The sequence below is a fragment of the Pelobates fuscus genome, chromosome 8, assembly GCF_036172605.1.
Source record: "Pelobates fuscus isolate aPelFus1 chromosome 8, aPelFus1.pri, whole genome shotgun sequence".
In the NCBI taxonomy this organism is placed as follows: domain Eukaryota; kingdom Metazoa; phylum Chordata; class Amphibia; order Anura; family Pelobatidae; genus Pelobates; species Pelobates fuscus.
In genome coordinates, this window is record NC_086324.1 from 159949774 (window position 1) to 159966749 (window position 16976).

At 43.7% G+C, this 16976-nt stretch overlaps 1 protein-coding gene across 2 annotated transcripts; it reads right to left on the reverse strand.

The window, feature by feature from the left end:
• Positions 1 to 2488: 2488 nt before the first annotated feature.
• On the reverse strand, positions 2489 to 13335 carry DECR2 (2,4-dienoyl-CoA reductase 2). 2 transcript variants are annotated; one of them, XM_063428976.1, is made up of 10 exons: positions 13272 to 13335; positions 11624 to 11738; positions 11476 to 11544; positions 8280 to 8331; positions 7921 to 8056; positions 7423 to 7547; positions 6369 to 6462; positions 5550 to 5654; positions 4458 to 4646; positions 2489 to 3455 (listed from the first exon to the last, which is right to left on the reverse strand). In XM_063428976.1, the coding sequence occupies exons 2-10, from the start codon at positions 11719 to 11721 to the stop codon at positions 3421 to 3423; spliced, it is 903 nt and encodes a 300-aa protein (XP_063285046.1). In that variant the 5' UTR covers positions 11722 to 11738; positions 13272 to 13335; the 3' UTR covers positions 2489 to 3420. The 2 variants fall into 2 exon arrangements, with proteins under 2 accessions (XP_063285046.1, XP_063285047.1); XM_063428977.1 differs by having other exon boundaries at positions 4411 to 4646.
• Positions 13336 to 16976: the final 3641 nt, after the last annotated feature.

Sequence of the window (16976 nt, forward strand, 5' to 3'; positions counted from 1 at the left end):
GAAGTGTGTTATATTTGAGCATGCTAGGCTGAACGTGCGTATATCATGGCTAGTTGCACTGAGGGTATGAGTATATAGCAGTACATTGTTGTGAAAGATGGCTGTCATGTTTAGGGTGTAGCTTGCACGTTATCAACTGTGTATTTATATCAGCAGCTCCACCACTAGTTATAAATCAAGTGTGAGTCGCCCCATGAGATGAGACTAGTGAATAACATAATACATGACCGGTTAAGGTAAAGGCATGTAAGGAACTACGACAATAAACTCTTTAGGAGGTGAAATAATGACATGTTTAAACGCTTGCTACTTTACGATTAGTTAATGTGCAGAGAGCAGTTCATGTGATCAAAGCCATGGTGTGTTAGATCGGCTATAGTGGGACATGCTTGGCAGGCTGCTGTTTACTGCTTGTACTCATCCGTTCCCTTCTGGGCGCCAGGTGCAGACCCTGGGAGTCCCTGATAACTGGAACAACAAAGGCAAGTCTCTGGCTGAGTGCCGGGTTCGCGGCTTGAGGTGGTGGGAGCTTGTTTTGTCGGGTGGTCGGATCTGTCCCGGTGGTGCTTCATGTCCGGTGCGGGATTGTGGTGGCTTAAGGTGGAGGCGAGTGCTTGACGTGGGGCAGGCTCTGCATTTCTGTTTGTACCTCCGGTCCCGTCTTCGACGCCTTTCGCGTTGGTGGATTTCAATGGGGACTGCTTCGCTTAGCTGTGGTGGAGCTTGTTGGGGCTGTGGTGGAGCTTGTTGGGGCTTCCTGCTTGTTATCTGCTTCCAAAATTGATTAAAGAGTCTGTCCAGCTTAGACTCAATATCCTGCCATGCTTTGCTGGTACCAGGAGGACACGCGGCTGCCGCCATATTGGGAGAGTCGCAGATGAGTATGTCAGCCTGGGCGGCTGTGCTCTGTGCGTCCATTAGCTCCAGACAGCCTGTCAGGGGTGGACCGGGATAACCCCCACCGATCCAAAGGGGGGGGGTAACGGAGCTCCTGCTGGGAAGTAGCTGCTCCTGGGCATCCCAGGATCGGGAGACCAGGCCACACTTGCCACGTGGAGGTAAGTAAGACTCTGTCGAGTTACTGACCGCTATTAAGCATGTCGGGTCGGTCAGGTAGGAGCAACATTGCTGGGTCATCCCTTCTGGGGTGAAATTTGCTTGTTGATAGCTGCTTAAAGTGTGATATTGAGGGAGCTCACACGAAGTGCGTCTTTCCTCCATGACAGCTAGGCCCCGCCCCCCGGAAGCTGCATTCTTAGTGAGAGGAGGGACAGTGTAGCTGCTGCTGATTTTATAGGGAAATCGATAGCTAGGCTAGTGTATTCAGTGTCCACTACAGTCCTGAAGGACTCATCTGATCTCTGCTGTAAGGACAGCACCCCAATAAGCCCTTTTTAGGGCTAGAACATCAGTCTGCTTTTTTTTTTTTTTCTGTGTAATCTAATTGCAGTTGCCTGCCTGCCTGCAGCGTGTGTGTCAGGCTCACAGTATATACTGTGCCCACTTGCCCAGTGCCACCACTCATATCTGGTGTCACAATAGCTTGCATTTAAAAAAAAACAAACTTTTTTGACTGTAATATAATAGCAGTCAGTTTCCTTCACACGTGTGCGTTTCAGGGCCTGCCAGGGCACAGTATCACACCAGTGCAACTCATATGTGGTGTAACAGTAGTGTACATTTAAAAAAAAAAAAAACTAGAAATTTGACTGTGAAATAATAGCAGTCAGTTTCCTTCACACGTGTGCGTTTCAGGGCCTGCCAGGGCACAGTGTCACACCACTGCAACTCATATCTGGTGTAACAGTAGTGTACATTTAAAAAAAAAAAAATACAGGGGGCTTGTTGTCACCTTTCAGGGACCCTTGGTGTTGTACGTGGCTGGGTGTCATTGAAGAGACCTTCAATGACATCAGTGAGGACAAGGAACGGGACATGGCTAGCTTGGTATCCAACCTTGTGCAAATGGGGAGTTTGCGGTTGTGCAAATGGACTGTTTGCGGTGCGTTAAACAGGGAGTTTTGTCTGTCACTGTGAAGCGGGCGTAACCCTTACACTACCTGATCGATACAACATCATACCTGATGTTTTAAAGCACGTTATTCCAAACAATTTAGGAATGTTAGGTGATTTATGCCCTTTATGGATTAAAACCAGATTCTGAATCAACTATGTAATTTTCAATGGGAGTTTTGCCATGGATCCCCCTCCGGCATGCCACAGTCCAGGTGTTAGTCCCCTTGAAACAACTTTTCCATCATTATTGTGGCCAGAGAGAGTCCCTGTGGGTTTTAAAATTCGCCTGCCTATTGAAGTCTATGGCGGTTTGCCCGTTCACGAACATTTGCGGAAATTCGCGTTCGCCATTTGCGAACGGAAAATTTTATGTTCGCGACATCTCTACTTGGGAATATATAAATTTGTTTGGAAGGGTGAATTAGGTTGGTATATCTGGTGAATATTAACTGCACTAAATAAACTGCAAACGTTGCGAGTTTGAAAAGTTTTTAATTAAGGAAATAATTCACATTTACAATCAGTTCAATGCTTGCAGTTTGAGGCCCGATAAAAAATCCTGTCTCAACAAAATTGTCAGTTATTCACAAAAGTGTGAAATGTCAAGAATTCAAAGTGAATTAGTGTTGTCTACACATGGAATACACAACTTTCCCTTTTTGATGGAGCCCCTACTTAAAGAAACATGGAAAATCTGAAAGTGAGATTATAGTTCTGGAGAAGAATATATGGACATAGCATTTTAGGTGGAAGTTTAAATTGCAAAGAATTTTTAAAAAAAATGTAACTACTGTCAGCTCGTGTACAAGTAGTAACCCCCACCACCCCAAAACAAAAAACGGTCTCAGTAGGTTTATCGTTTTGTGCTCAAGAAATGCAACTATTCTCAAGGTCTAATTTAATATTACGACAATATAAAAGTGTCGATCTCTATTAAAAACAGCAATTTTTTAAGCTGTCACAAATATGACCAACTCCAGACAGAGAAAGCACATGAGCAAGCTGAAGTGCTTTACGTGCGCGGAGTGTCCCTTTAAATCGACTTTGTTATGATTTTTTTTTTCTGTTTTTCTTTCCTTTTACTTGGGCTCTGCCATCATCCAGATACATATAGCCTTGCACATAGTTACATAGGCTGAAAAGAGACGTGTGTCCATCAAGTTCAGCCTTCCTGATATTTGTTTTTTGCTGTTGATCAAAAAGAAGGCAAAAAAACCCAGTTTGAAGCACTTCCAATTTTGCAACAAACTAGGAAAAAAAATCCCAAAATGCTCGACATATACATTTTAGGATTAACTCTGTGCTGGGACTGGCTGTACATGTTCAGCAGCCAGTGACGGTAAAATGAGCAATGAATCCAAGGAAAAGATTGGCTGGATCACGATGATGGAAGTTCCATCTATTTCATTTGCCTTCCTTCATTTTGGAGGTCCAAAGTTCTATTAGAAGACAAAGAAAAGTGTGATAAATTCTCAGCCCATATGGAGCATATAACGGGCACATCAAGTGAAAGAAACATCAAGTGAAAGAACCATTATAAACCGGTCATGATACGTTCACTTTAACTGCTACCAACCCCTTAAGCAATGAATATTTAACTTTTCATACACCCCCCCCCCCCCCCCCCTTCTGATTGGACAAGACCTGTTTGGGAACTCTTCCCCCGAGATGCCAATATGCTGGCTTCACTGCATCAGAACAGAGAATGCCAAGGAACTGATTGACAGGAGAGGGGAGTCAGCATATCGTTATACAAGTTTTTAAGAAAATCTATACATTGTGCAAGCAAATGTATAGATCAAGTTTTACCCCTCTATCACTTAAAAGAAAGTTGTACGTACCATGACAGGTATACTTGTAAATAGTTGCACAGTGACAAAGATGATTCACCAAATTTAAAAACTGTGGTTCATTTAGAAAACACACCCAAGCATATATTCACTAAACAGAGAGCTGTTAATTGCCAAATTAGCTTAGAGCTAGGCATTTTTTGTTTTTTTTAGCAGAATTTCAACAAATACTTTTACAGAAGTGAATTTCCAGTTCATTTCTTCTGATCTACAATTAGCTATTCTGCATAGTTACCAGTTTAGTGAATACATTTGTTGAATTTATTTGTTAAAAATCAAACTGTAGTGATTTAAAAAAACAAACAAACAAAAAAAAAAAACCTTCATGCAAAATTTAGGCAAAAATAACGGATTTACAAATATTCTCCAACTGCGTAACAGTCTGTCTATTTTAGTGTAAATTTTGCAATTAGGCTGGATGGCAAGTAGCAGAAGCAGAGGACTTCCCTTCAAAATGCGTAGGGAAAACCGCACAGGGTTCCCCTGCACTGATCTGAAGTGGAAGGGTGGGGAATGTCACGGTCTGCAAAAGTCTGCCTCTTACACCATGCCTGGGCGGCATCATCTATAGGTGAGGAGAAGGACGGGTACCCAGCGAAGCTGTCAACTGATTGGGAGATGTCAGCCACGATCCGCCATCTAACACCAGTGTGGTGCCCGTCATGTAGGATGCCAGGGGGCTTGCCAAAAAAAGGGCTCCATGTGCCATTTCTGTCTTATTTCCTAGTCGCTGCAAGGGAATTGACGATGAATAACTTGCGGCCTCCAATTCTGCTCCTCCTATAATATACAAGAAATAAAAAAGAAAAAAGTAAAGTTAAATGCAACAGCAATATCAAAAGGCCACAAAACTACAAAATTGCAAATTGGACAGACATTTCACATTATTCTGTATATATCAATGAAGAGGCGTGAGCATGAAATGTGAACACAGATAATATGAAATTAAGGGTGCAGGAATTACTACTAATTAATCTCTCGAACAAAGTAACACCCACTAAGACCTACTATCACGGTGGCATTCTCATGAGAACTTTGTTAAAAGTGGATGTAAAACAATTCCCGATGACCAGGTCAGCACTGATGGGGAGAGCTCTATTAAAGAGCCATGACTTGCTTTGGGAGATACAAACATGGGACGGGAGATGGACCTAGTGGGTGGGCATTCTGCAACACAATGAGGGATCAGCCGCATACCATGCTGACTGGCAGCCATTCTGGGCAATCCCAGAGCTGCACATGGACCAAGTACTGATGAAGGGCATGGGCTTAATGCCCCAAGTGAACTTTACACTAAGAACATCTAACAAAGCACTTTGCTACTTGTTCTGACAGCTCCATGCTGTCCCCAGGAAACAAAGTCGGGATAGCAGGACTGGACCCCAAAATCTGGGAGTGTTGGATGGTATGCTGATGTCTATGGGCAGGGAGTTGTCAGCTGCCTCTATTAGTCCGTTTGTTTTTCCTTGTGTTTTATACTTTAGCTGTGGCAGATTTTATAAACCTTCCTGAATGTGCTCCATTCTAATTCTTGGCTGATCTTTGAATCATATAAACCTCTTCAAAAGACTGAATTTATTCACATCTTTCTGTGTATTATCACAAGAAATTAAAGTCATTGAAACTGCTCAGTAGAGCTCTGTCCTATCTGGAAAGGTAATTTCACTATGTCTTGTTACTCACCGAGCCTGCGCATGCCTTCAGTGCCAGAAATGGGACCTGGTGCTAAACTGTTCACCCGCACCCTGCTGGGTCCCCACTCCACGGCGAGGTGCTTGGTCATGGCTTCTGCAGAAAAAAAAAAAAAAAGGACAATGTAAACTCGGGCCGCAAATGGTGGAGTGGTAGTTGGTTAAACATCGCAGAGGAGGCTTGTGTAATATAATGGTACATATAGACACAAACACACAGCACAAGATTCTGTTGAGAAAATAGAAATATGTCAAGATGAAGGTGTAGAGACAGCGCAAAGCAAGAAGTACAGGTTCAGCAGACATACAGAAGCCATGGGTCATATTATTTTTAATATACAATTCACCAAAAAAAAGGGGACTGCACAACCTCATCATTGCTTCCAAGATCCGACTGTGCAGAGAATCCAAAAGGTCACTAAGACCCGTATATAAAGAATCAGGGCACACGAAATCTCAAAATTACAACCTTTACTATGAACTCCAAAACACAATGACCATGTTTCAGGCACACGCGGTCACTGTATCGCGGAGTGGCTATTAAAGTCTGCACTTTGGAGATTTCATGTGTCTGGACTTATTATATAGACTTTGAATATAAAGAATAGAATTGTATAGTATGGGGGGAACCCTGATGCATTGAAGGAACAAGAACTTGTTGCCAATTAGCAAAAGGGACCTTAAAGGGGACTAGAAAGCATTGTTAAGCTAATCAGGAATAGCAAAGGGAAATGGATGTAACCATACGCAAACTAGGGCAGGACAAGTATGATAATACATTCAAAACAAAAACATTTAATAAACTACTTGCCGATAGCTGCCTTGGCACTGCCCGCGTGCATCTGCAGAACTTGTCCTCTGTAGCTCAATGTGGCAGTGATGTTGATAATGACTCCTCCATGATCCTAACAGGAAAATATCATTTAAAAAAAAAAAAAAAAAAAAAAAAAATTACCCATGAAGGACACATGTACCCCAAAAATATGCCAAATCTTCCTGGCATTTCTTTACAAGGAATGCTATATTTGAGAGCTGATAGATTATTTCATTGGAAAGGACCAGGGAAAAAAAATTTAAAAAATGGTTTAACGTATCTAGTATCCGTTCAAAGTGTGATTAACTAGTCTGCTTTTACAAAGTACTGACCTGGCTCACGATTACGCTAATATTGCTACTTAATGACAAGGTAATTCTTGCAAAACCATTGATTTGGAATTATATATACACTCACACCAAAAACTAATATGGAGCATTAACAAGCCTGGCAAACTGTACAATAAATGGCTCATGAAAAGGGGGCGGGGGGGAGGAGGGAGTATATGTTAGAAATGTTCACATTATATAAAAGTACAAAATTATGGGCCCCCCACACTTTAAAAAATAAATAAATAAAAGTTGCTGCGTTTTATAGAAAACAAGCGTTTGCGGTTAGTTTATCCTCGTCTTTACATTATCTGAAAATTTGAATTCTAGTTGCATTCTCATCAGTCAGGGCATGTCTGGAGAATGTACACTGGCCTGCTGCCCCAGAGTGTGAGTCAAATGAAGCTGCCAAGACACCGTTTTATACATTAAATAGACACTAGAGGCACCAAGACCACTTCATCTCATTGAAGTGGCCTGGGTGCAGTGCCCCTGTCCCCTTAACCTTGCAAACTCCATCTCTAGTGGCTGTCTACCAGACAACCACCAGAGGCGCTTCCAGGTCCTTTGCGGACTTTTGGCCTGCTAAATGATGCTGAACGTCCTCACGCTTTGCATGACAAAACTCCATAGGAAAGCACTGACTGACTACATACGGCTGCTGTATGGAGGGTTCTCTATAATATCTCGACACATATCATAATACACTGTACAGAACCTACCCTAAAGAACCTTTCAAACAGGATCTTGCTGGCGTTAAACGTGCCCACTGTGTCAATATCAATGACCGTTTTGAAGGCGTTAAAAGAGAGCGCACTGGCAGGGCAGAGGAAGTTTCCAGCGGCATCTGATAAGGAACAAGAAGAAAAAGGTAGAATGCAGGAATCTGGCCTCCTTGGGTGCTTATATCATTCAGGACAGAGGAGGGATGAAGATTACATGATTGAAAATGTTCAAAACAGATCAACGGAATAAATGCAATGCAAGAGAGAGGCATCAAGACCAAATAGGAGGATCTAACGGTTACAGACAGAGGCAGATACACAGAACAGACTGCTCGCAGCAGGAGGGTCCGTATGGAAAGCAAATTCATGGACTCGGAAGACAGGTACACAGCTATCTAATGTAGGGAATGAAGAATACAGGACGATTTTGCTCCTTGGAGTAGATGACGTGAAACATTTATTAATTAAACACGGTCGATGTTTTGTTAAACGTACTGTTGATCAGAATGTCCACCCTGGAGAAGGTTCTCAGGGCCTCATCCACAGCAGCAGTCAGAGTCTCTGGATTACGGACATCACCCGCCAGGGGTAGACAGCGCCGCCCTGTAACTGCTTGCAGTTTCTCAGCCGCCTGGTAAGAAAAGCAGAAAAGACAATTCACTAGAAGTCAAATACTCTGGACTAGCAAAAAAAACAAACAAAACATATTAACATGGTGTAATGATTACACACAGAGAAATAACAAATCTGATAGATTTTCAGAAGATCTAGTACCAGTTAGATTTTTATGAACTTTGATATACTTTTTCTTGTTTAAAGAGGATAAATGTGAACTATAATCTTTGCTCTCGTACCTGAGACACCCGCTGTAGATTCCTGCTGACGATAACAGTGTCACAGCCGTGCCTGGGATCGGAGGAGACAGACAGTGACAATGTTTAATGTGACCTTAATGCCAGTGAGTGCAACATTGCACAGAGTAGCAATCGATTTAATAAAAGATTATTGATGTATACATATATTTTTAGACAAACATTAACTTGGGGGGGGGGCGGGCCTGAGCAGCATGGCGGCTGGTCGCACTTTGCACGAGCTCCGATCTTAATAATCCTTCAACCAGGCATATATGACAGTTGCACACCTCGACATACCCAAGCGATTACCTGCAACTGCTACCTGACCAGGGAGCCATGAATCGAGTGCACGGAGCAAAATACCTACACGCTAATGATTATCTTGGCGAAACCCGGGGGAGCCACATGGCGGGAGAGACGGCCGCTCTCCTGTCAGGCGGAGTGCCAAGCCAGCTACATGTGCTATACAGCCCTGTCTCCCCCCCCCGTTGGCCGGGACGATATCCCGGCCTCCACAGGCAGGCAGACCGACGTTCAGCAGAATCCAGAGGCACTGCCGATCAAGCGAGCGACCCAGCTACACAGCCCAAGATGGCGGCAGGGCCTATCACCTGCGAAGTCGGGCCTACATCACCTGGCTTTGACCACTCCAATCCAGCCGACCGCATGTTACAGCGACTTGAGGGACATTTTGCACGACTCTGGGCTCCAATCCAGCCGCCCTTGGGCAATCCCCCACCCCCGCCTCGCCCATCCACCAAGACAGGCCCGACCAAGCCAAGAGCCAAGCAGAGCACGACCTCGAAGCGGCACCCACATAGACAGAGGCGCCACCTGAGGCAACACAATACTCGAGTATCCCATCGCTCTCAACAGGAAAAGGACCACTGGCAGGCTCGGACCCATGCCAGACAACTGCTAGCCAGCGATACAGCCTGGGGCCGGAGGGAGAAATATTACAACTTTGGGACAAACGCTGCCTTCCTGAACCCCCACTCTCAGGGTTTCAGTTTCCCAGACGTGGGAATCGTCTGACTGTGCTCAGGTCTCTGACCGGTAAAGCTCCTACTAACCTGGAGTTTACACTAAGCAAGTTTATAATGCCTATTTTTTAGATATTACTGTTTTCTCGTGTTTAATACAAGCGGACGTTTTCTTGTTTTATCCAGCACTATCTATTGCATATATACGGCACTAAACATAAATATGTCCTAGCGTTAATGTACCCAAACTCGTTATACTCAGGATACAATGCACAAAATAAGATGTCATTTAAAGTCGCTGCCTAGCCTGCTGTCACTGGCTCTCGCCATGTGATGAACCTCTTGCATGCAACTACAATATCATAACGCATACATTGAGTTAATGCGTTGTTTACCTAAACTACTAAGGCTAAACGATAAATGTACCACAGGCGATAACAGCATAACCATACTTATATATAGAAAAATGTGCGACCATGCAAGCCACTGTCATACTCCTTATCTATGTTCATATACGCTGTTGTGGTGTTTGTGCAAACATTGTACCTATCCGCACTACAAAAATAAAGAATTAAAAGGGGGCGGGGCCGGACCGCCAGGCTGAACGGACGCAAAATGGAGTAGCTCCTGAAGGAATCTCAAGTTTTGGCCTTAAAACGAGCTTACCGAACAACCGGCTGCTGAACCCCGGCATGAGAGGTCACCCTGGTCCCGAGGAGAGGCTTGCTGAGAAGTTCTAGTCCCTCGGAGGGCGATCCCTGTCGCACGATGAGGACCGCTCGGGCGGTGAGCGAGGTGGACGGCCGCTGCCCAGCTATCCTGCCCACCAGCGGTAAAGAACGAAACCCGGGGTTGGGAAGGTCCGGTCCCGTGCCCCCCCCCTTTGGGCCGGCGGGGGTGATCCCGGCCCCCACCCTGTGACCCATCGGAACACCACAATGCCAGCGATCGGAGCGGAGGCAAAGAAGGCCCAGTGCACAAGTCCCCTTTCAAATGGCGGAGACCACATGGCAGGCGACTCTACTCACAGACGGGTGCACTCACCTCTCCTACAGCCACACAAACAGACCGCTGAGCGGGAACTGGCGGAGAGGGAAATAAGACCTCAGGAGCAGCGTGAATGAGGAACTGTCACGGTATAATGGCCTCCCTGCCACACGAATCTGCCCACCGCGAGGAGACCGCAATATACCTACTGACCACCCATAGCAAAGATAATTCCTGGGATCTCTTTCCAGTCCGATCTGCCCACAAAGGGACCATGAACAGAACAGCAGCCAACGAGCTTCCCGTACCAAGAACAACATCCTCGCTGCAGAAAGGCTGGCCCCCTGACAGGCAACCTCTGACCCTCGCCTGGCCGACATGGGACTCAATTGGGGCGGATATACTACAGTCTAGTCTTAAAATGCTAGGGCTACCTTAGGGTTTATTACTCAAGTTCTAGTCCAAGTCTAGCATAACTTGTAACCACTCTCTCAAAGCTCAGGCAGCCAAGAAAGATGAATACTCATTAATCTTCACCTAACCTACTTTAACCATGATCTCCTTTTTGTTATTCACTATTTGTATTGAGCTCACTAACTCAGCTAATGTACCTAAACTAAATTAACATGCTATGTATATGCATCCATAATTTATCCCAGTTTTATTCTTTAACCTGCCTAAATAGCATGTATTAAGCTTGTTTGTAAAACAAAAAACTAGTGCATCGTACTAACATACCCCACTGCTCTCCCTGTTATGTAATCTTGGCTTAGAAATCTGCATGTGGATTGCCTCTGGGGTACCACATGCCTGTATGTTACCCTCATATGCACTACAAAAATAAAGAATTAAAAAAAAAAAAAAAAAAAAAAAAACATTAACTTGAACACAGCTTTTTTTTTATTACAAAAGTAAATATTTGCCGAGCACTTTGCATCTATTGATTTCACTTGGAATCCTTGTGAGTAATGTAAATAGATGTTATTTATTTTAACAAATCTTTAATTAAAAACAATATTAATTATACAGGCGCACGGACTGCAAGTCATATTGTAAGCTCGTTTGAGCAGGGTCCTCTTCAACCTATCGTTCCTGTAAGTTTTCTTGTAATTGTCCTATTTATAGTTACATCCCCCCTCTCATAATATTGTAAAGCGCTACGGAATCTGTTGGCGCTATACAAATGGTAATAATAATAATAATAATAATAATAATTTCTTATTTACCTCATGAATATTTCAGCAATCCGAAAGCCAATGCCGGATCCCCCACCTGTGATGAAGGCCACTCTCCCACTAGGAGTAAGAGAGTTACTTGATTAATACTCGTAACGTAACTCAGGTAGATTTCGCAGAGAATAAAGGAGACCCTTACCTGAGCAGGGTTGGGCTGTACATGTATGAGTATTCAGGGAGACAATCATCTGTTAAAACATCAGCAGGGGGCTGATCGAGGGTGGGCGGCTGTGACATGGCGCTCAGTGGGATACCTAGAAAACATTTACATTGTAAAGCGAGACAAAATATACATTTCTAAATCCACATTTCTATTTAAAAATTAAGAGATAATGTGTCAATGGCTTACACGTGGAACTTACTGAATTATTTACATAGGACTGGGGGTAGGATAACCTAGAGTAACCCTGTGTACAGTGCATTGTTTATTGTCAGATCTGAGTGCCAGCTTGTCCTGTCTTGTTGAAGAATATCTATGCAAGTGCAACTCCACTCATGGCCCATATGATATACTAACTGGCATGGGTGGAAGATTTGTGAAGGAAGGGATCAGTGTGGGACATGCAGGACAATTTACTGGGGGATCAAGGGTAACAAAATAAATGTATGTATACACACGTAGAAATATGCAGATTTCCATGCAAATACACCTCCACATTCACATTATTGACGCTGTACATAAATGTTTTCTTAGACCAACAAATACACCCTTTTATTCACACTTTTGAACTTACACAAATAGAATTAACACGCATACAACCCACATGCACTTACACTATAAAAAATATAATAAAAAATACATCCGTGCATCTTCATGCACTAACAAGACGCAAACATATATTTGGAGACTTTAAACAATAAACCACATTCAATAACACTATACAAACAACTACATACTCGCAAATAAAATGTACAATACACAAGACATCTACATTGGAACACACTGCTCCGAGATAGCCTATGTTTAATTCCCCAAGATGCCATTCTCCGTCACTGTGGGCATATTAACTTCCAATACAGGAGGATGGTCAATGCCGACCAATAGTGAGTACTGCTAATTAGTAAAGTGCATACTGTAATTGGAGCTTGGCCTCCAGGGCTATTAATGTGCTGAAACGATTTAAAAACACTGACACAGTTAAGGCACTTTACCCTAGAATTACACTGCAGGGTTACATATTAACCCAGGACGCCATGTAGGAAGAATAGTTGAACTCATAATTCTTTGTCATTTTAATGTAAACACATCCCAGTTGGTGATATCATCTGAATTAATCTACACAAATATCTCACCTCTTACAGCCCCATATTTAGTACAGCCCCAGATTAAATTTGAGAAACACACACACATATATATATATACACATATATATATATATATATATATATATATATATATATATATATATATATAGATAGATAGATAGATAGATAGCTAGCTAGAGAGAGAATGAGAATTCTTATGCATCACATAGAGTTTTCATTTCTATGGACTAAAGGCCACCAAATATTGCAGAACTACAGCTCCCAGGATGATCTGCCAATCTTAAAACTGGCAATGGATTAAGGGAATTGGAGTTCTACAATCAGATTCTAGGAGATCTACCACGTTCTAAGTGTGGAGCAGTCAGTATGGGCATTCCATTGGTTTCCATGGTGACTGTTCCACTGTTAGAATGTTGCCCCAGACTGTGTGTTGCTGTGAGTTTGGGGGTCACATGGCATGAACACAGGTTTCAGGGATTATGGTTAATATGCCGCCCCCACACACAGCGCTCTGTACTCACTGCTCCTCGTACACCGTCTGTGCTGGACTTTGTATCTTCCGCCTGGCAAAGGCCTCCCAAGCAGCAGGGCATGCCGGGACCTGTAGTTTGCAGCGTTCTCCTTGCGCATGCGCAGTGTGAAGCATAATGCAGGGCCAGTTCCAGCACCATGTTACAACGTCAACACAGGTAGGAGTTAGGATCAGCCCAGAGGATTCTGGGAAAATTCATCTAACCGGATCAACCACTGGGGGCGTGGGGAGGGTGAGATTTATCTGGGTTTGTCAAATATGTGGAGATACATTATTATCCCAATAAATTATTACTCCCCCCCCCCAAAAAAATATTATCCCAATAAATTATTATCCCCCCCCCCACTGTGGGGTGGAGGGGTGGGATTTATCTGGGTTTGTCAAATATGTGGAGATACATTATTATCCCAATAAATTATTACTCCCCCCCCCCAAAAAAAATATCCCAATAAATTATTATCCCCCACCCCCCCCACCCCACCCCCAAAAAAATATATCCCAATAAAAACAAATTATTATCCCAATAAATTATTATTCCAATTAAAAAAAAAATATTATCCCAATACATTATTATCCCAATAAATTATTATTCCAATAAAAAAAAATATTATCCCAATACATTATTATCCCCATAAATTATTATCCCAAAAAATGATTATCCCAATAATAAAAAAGAAAAAATATTATCCCAATAAATTATTTTTAGAGGCCATTTAAAAATAAAAAAAATATGTCCTTATAAAATAAAACCCAAATATAAAAGGTTAGGTATCTGACTTTTCAAGTAGGGCTGCAATATTCTCTGTTTTCCTGGACACAAACTGGCTTCTTCATGGTAACAGAACATATGGGAAGATTAAATGGGAGCCGTAACCTGTCCTGGAAATGACCCCATTCAATAAGTCATTAAAAATCACCTAAAACTTGTGTTAAACGTGTTTTCATAGAATGCTATTTTCGTTTTAATAGTAAGATTGTCAGGGTACCTGAAGCCTCTACCTCCGAAAGAGGTAGAGACTTAGTAGTTTACTCCTCCAGCAGGTCGGCTTCCTCCATCCCTCGCGGCTCCCCTAGACACTCTCACGCCGGCCGCGAGGGATCCGTCTCATTTTATGACGTCACGCACGCTGCCCGACGTCATGACGTCAGTCCGGACCGATCTGTCACTCAAGTGACTGGAAGCCACTCAGGACTCGTCGGAGGCGGGTATACTCACTGTAACCAGGGTATTTAAACCTGTTTCTCCCATTCACTCATTGCCCTGTCGTGATTCTAGCCTGTCTAGTCACACAGTGCTCTGGCGATTTCAGTTATTCCTTTGGTTCCGACCCGGCTAGTTTGACTTACTCTGTTTCCCTCTGGTATCCTTGACCCGGCTTGTTCCTCGCTCACCTGTCCTCTCGTTCCCTCGACCTCGGCTTGTTTCTGACCATTCTCTTTACTCTCCGTACGTTAGTCCGGCCATTCTAAGGTCCGGTATACGTACCCTGTCCTGTTTGTACTTTGCGTGTTGGATCCCTGTCCCGATCCTGACATTACGACAGGGCCAATGGATCCTGCAGGTACAAACAGTCAGGTTGGTCCTTCTGATTCCAGGTTTGACGCCATGGAACACAGAATGGACCAGATGGCACTAGCACTACAGGCGCTATTATCTCGTGCCAATAACCCACCTGAGGAGATCCGTACTACTTCCATCTCTCCTGTAAGTTCTGGTCTAGAGGTAGCCACTGTAGGTGCCCCTTCCCGTATTACCCCACCTGTACGTTATGGTGGTTCACCGGAGAAGTGTCGTGGTTTTTTGAACCAGATTAGTATCCACTTCGAACTGCAACCTCGCTCCTATCCCACAGATAGGGCGAAAGTTGGATTTATTATCACCCTACTCATTGAGAAAGCTCTGAGATGGGCCAACCCACTATGGGAGAATGATAACCCATTGGTATATAATTATAATGCCTTTGTAGCTGCATTTAGAAGAACTTTTGACCCTCCTGGTGATGTAGAATTATTAAAAAATCTTTATTGTACTTATATTGAATTACTGCACTAACTCCATTTTAACCTGATACTGTGACAAATCCTCCATTTTGTCCTCATAACCTGACTCCTCCATTTCCATATGAAAACTACATTACATGACAGAATTTCTCAGCACATCTAACACAATAAACAAAGACTGTATTCTCCATAAAGATATGACTAACCCAGGAACTGCTGAATTTCCCCTAACTCGCAACATAGTATAATTTAAAGGCCATGAGAACACAGTAGTAATGAAATGTTCTATTCATAAGAGACCTTGCACCTAACCACGAGATCTGACATCACCGACCGAGTAAAATGACGCTCAAGACCCCTTGTCCCCCACCCGTGTCCAAAAAAGTACCACCTCTTGGTGGGTGGACACGGAACTAACCACTTAGTTTATGATCCAATTAATTATATTGATAGGTGGACACTAATCCAGAGACTTAACAATTAATCCAATTAATGATGTTTATTCACTGATATCTTGATAATCAATGATGACGAAAATGTCTCTTAAAAGGGCCTGCGCGCCCTTTGATTCTGCACTTGCCAATAAATTTCCTCGAAGTTATTTTAACCTGAACTCCGTGTGTCAGACTGAATTACTTCAGCGTATATACGCAATTCAATTCTCTTTAATTTGGACAGGAACAGATAGACACTTAAACATTTTGGTTTACTGAAAAAGTACCATAACAACTTTGGCGCCCGAACAGGGACTCCGGGCTATGTCTGGCCGGTGAGCCGTCCTAAGGAAGACAAGGGTGGACGGAGGAATCCAGGGGGAAGGAAAGGAGATTGATCACCTCCAGGTACACGGTAGAGACTTCTGCAGAGCCACCGGTATGTTCCGGCCCCTTTGATTGACCCGTCCACGTGTCTGTGACTGCTTCCCGGGAGGACATCAAAGACAGGTAATATCTTGCCCGGAGTCTTATTACCCATTTGTTACCTGCATTTAGTCTATCTGTTGCCTGGGTGTGTCTAGTTTGGTTGCCCGGGCTGAATGTTTATTTGTTTCCCCTTTTTGGGATAAAGGGGGGGTGGACCCGTGGTAGTTTGCCTGAGGGTCCTGTGTTTGTCTGTTTCCCCTTTTGGGATAAAGGGGGGTGGACCCGGGGGATTTGCCTGGAGTCCTGTTGCCTGTTTTACTCCTTTTAGGAGCCACGTGTCTGTGGCTGTAGGGAAAAAGGGGGGTTGACCTGTGGAAGTTTCCTGGGGGTCTTCTTTGCCTGTTTACTTCTTTTAGGAGCCTCGTGGCTGTGGCTGTAAGGAAAAAGAAGTTTGTGGAACTGAGGGATCTGTGTAGAATCATAGTTTCCTGTGATCCAATTTTGTGTCACTTTGATAGCCTAGCTAGCTTCACTGTGCGCTTTCGGACCCTCCAGCTCTAGTTGAGTTGGGGGCATCCTGACCCGGACCATCCAGCTCTAGTTGAGTTGGGGACGTCCTGACCCGGACCATCCAGCTCTAGTTGAGTTGGGGACGTCCTGACCCGGACCCTTCGGCTCTAGTTGAATTGAAGGTCCACTGATTATTTAATTGTGGTAGGAGACTTAGCCTTGTGGCAGGGGACTCAGTTTCCTGGGGGGATTCAGGCAGGCATTGCTTGTTTTCCGCATCACGTGGTAGTGAGACTTATAAAGTGGGTTTTATAGGGGCA

Excerpts from the sequence above, each read along its gene's own strand:
- DECR2 (XM_063428976.1), bottom strand. The coding sequence starts at position 11,721 with ATGTCACAGCCGCCCACCCTCGATCAGCCCCCTGCTGATGTTTTAACA. Across the intron at positions 8,057-8,279 it reads ATCTACAGCGGGTGTCTCAG|GCGGCTGAGAAACTGCAAGC; the intron begins GTACGAGAGCAA and ends TTTTCTTACCAG. Across the intron at positions 6,463-7,422 it reads TGTTTGAAAGGTTCTTTAGG|GATCATGGAGGAGTCATTAT; the intron begins GTAGGTTCTGTA and ends TTTTCCTGTTAG.